We start from the raw sequence: 1,496 nt of genomic DNA, 5'->3' as shown, positions 1-1,496 counted from the left end.
TCTACACACATTTTTATCAGAATGAAAAAATTTTAAGTAATAAATGGGCTTATATTTATCTATATATTACGGTTAAAGGAGTTTATATATTCTCACATGATCCTGGCAATTAAATCATTATTACTTAACAAATGAAAATTAAAAGAAGACAGAAAGGCAAAGAGGCACTAAACTATATGCTTTTTAAGTCACTCAATGACACGCCCATGAGGTCCATGACTCATGTAATTTGCTTGCACCTTGTTGTCTCATAGTGATATGTGAAGCTAAAAAGTATAGCAAAATAAATAAATCCTTCACTTTATCGCTCAACCACCATCCTTGCATGCATATATCATCAATCTCAAGCCCTTAGATGCCTGCCTGCCACATTTCCACTCATTTCATGTTAAAGAGAAGGGTTCCCCCATTTTCCTAGTACCTTCCTCGCCCCTTCCCATTTTCAGCCACTTATCTAGTGTAGCGTCAGCGTATACCCGTCTCTTGATAATGGGGAACGCAGCTTCCTGTGCACCTTCAATCATCTCAAGTGGAGTAGTGAAGGTGCTATTCCCAGATGGGAATATGCAGATGTATACAAAACCAGTTAAAGCAGCGGATCTCATGTTAGAGAATCCTGGACAATTTGTCTGTGATTCAAGCAGTCTAAAAGTTGGTTACAGGATTCACGGTCTAACAGCAGATGAAGTGCTAGAGCGACGCCAAGTCTACTTCCTTCTCCCCATGGAATTGCTCTACTCAGTGCTCACACATGAGGAAATGAGCTGTCTCACTTGCAAGGCTACTAAGGCATTGAAACATGCAACTTTCAATAATTTTGGGAAAATTTTTCCTGTCTTTACTGAGTTTTGCATTTTCCCGTCCGAGGCCAAGACACCAGAGAATCCGGTGAGCAAGACAGCAGATCCGGTAGAGAGGTATTCCAAGCAGAGATCGTGGAGGCCAGCATTGGAGACAATTGTTGAAACTCCCTGTAGGCAATAACGAACCAAAGTTCCTATTATATATATTGTTCTTTTTTTCCTTTCCTCCTTTTGTTTTTAAGTGGTTCTATTTGTTCAGATTACAAGTAATAGGATACAAATTGGGGATCAGAGATACCAGTTTTCTGCTGAATCGGAAAGTTTTTTATTTTTTTATGAGCCAAATTTCATTGATACTTGAATTAAAGCAAGAATTCAAACATCATAGCCATAGCTTAGCCATGAGTCAACCTCAGTTTCTGTCCAAAAAATACATATCCTGTACATCCTTCCACACCCCCCTATGATCATAAATACAAGTGAAGTTGCAAACTGACATTGTCCAAAACAAAAACAAGCCCAACAATGTGCTGTACATCTGGTCAAAAACAGTATAGACAATGTGCTGTACATCTAATCGGATTTAGCTACTCCAATGTATTTGCTGAATACCAGGAAATCCCAAAACCGAAACTGCTTCTCATATCTAACTTTCAGCTTTAAATTATAATTTGTATACTGCAGCAAAATGTC

General features: G+C 38.5%; 1 protein-coding gene across 1 annotated transcript; it reads left to right on the top strand.

The window, feature by feature from the left end:
• The first annotated feature begins 347 nt into the window (after window positions 1–347).
• Window positions 348–1,094, top strand: LOC18604373 (DUF4228 domain protein). Its single transcript, XM_007036805.3, has one exon. It carries the CDS (start codon window positions 490–492, stop codon window positions 982–984), a length of 495 nt encoding a protein of 164 aa, XP_007036867.3. The 5' UTR covers window positions 348–489; the 3' UTR covers window positions 985–1,094.
• Window positions 1,095–1,496: the final 402 nt, after the last annotated feature.

The sequence above is a fragment of the Theobroma cacao genome, chromosome 3, assembly GCF_053813885.1.
Source record: "Theobroma cacao isolate CCN51 chromosome 3, ASM5381388v1, whole genome shotgun sequence".
NCBI lineage: Eukaryota > Viridiplantae > Streptophyta > Magnoliopsida > Malvales > Malvaceae > Theobroma > Theobroma cacao.
The sequence above is the reverse complement of the archived record's forward strand: the minus strand, read 5'-3'. Positions and strand labels throughout refer to the sequence as shown.

Bases quoted from the DNA above. Each gene is read 5' to 3' on its own strand.
- LOC18604373 (XM_007036805.3), top strand. From the start codon at position 490: ATGGGGAACGCAGCTTCCTGTGCACCTTCAATCATCTCAAGTGGAGTA.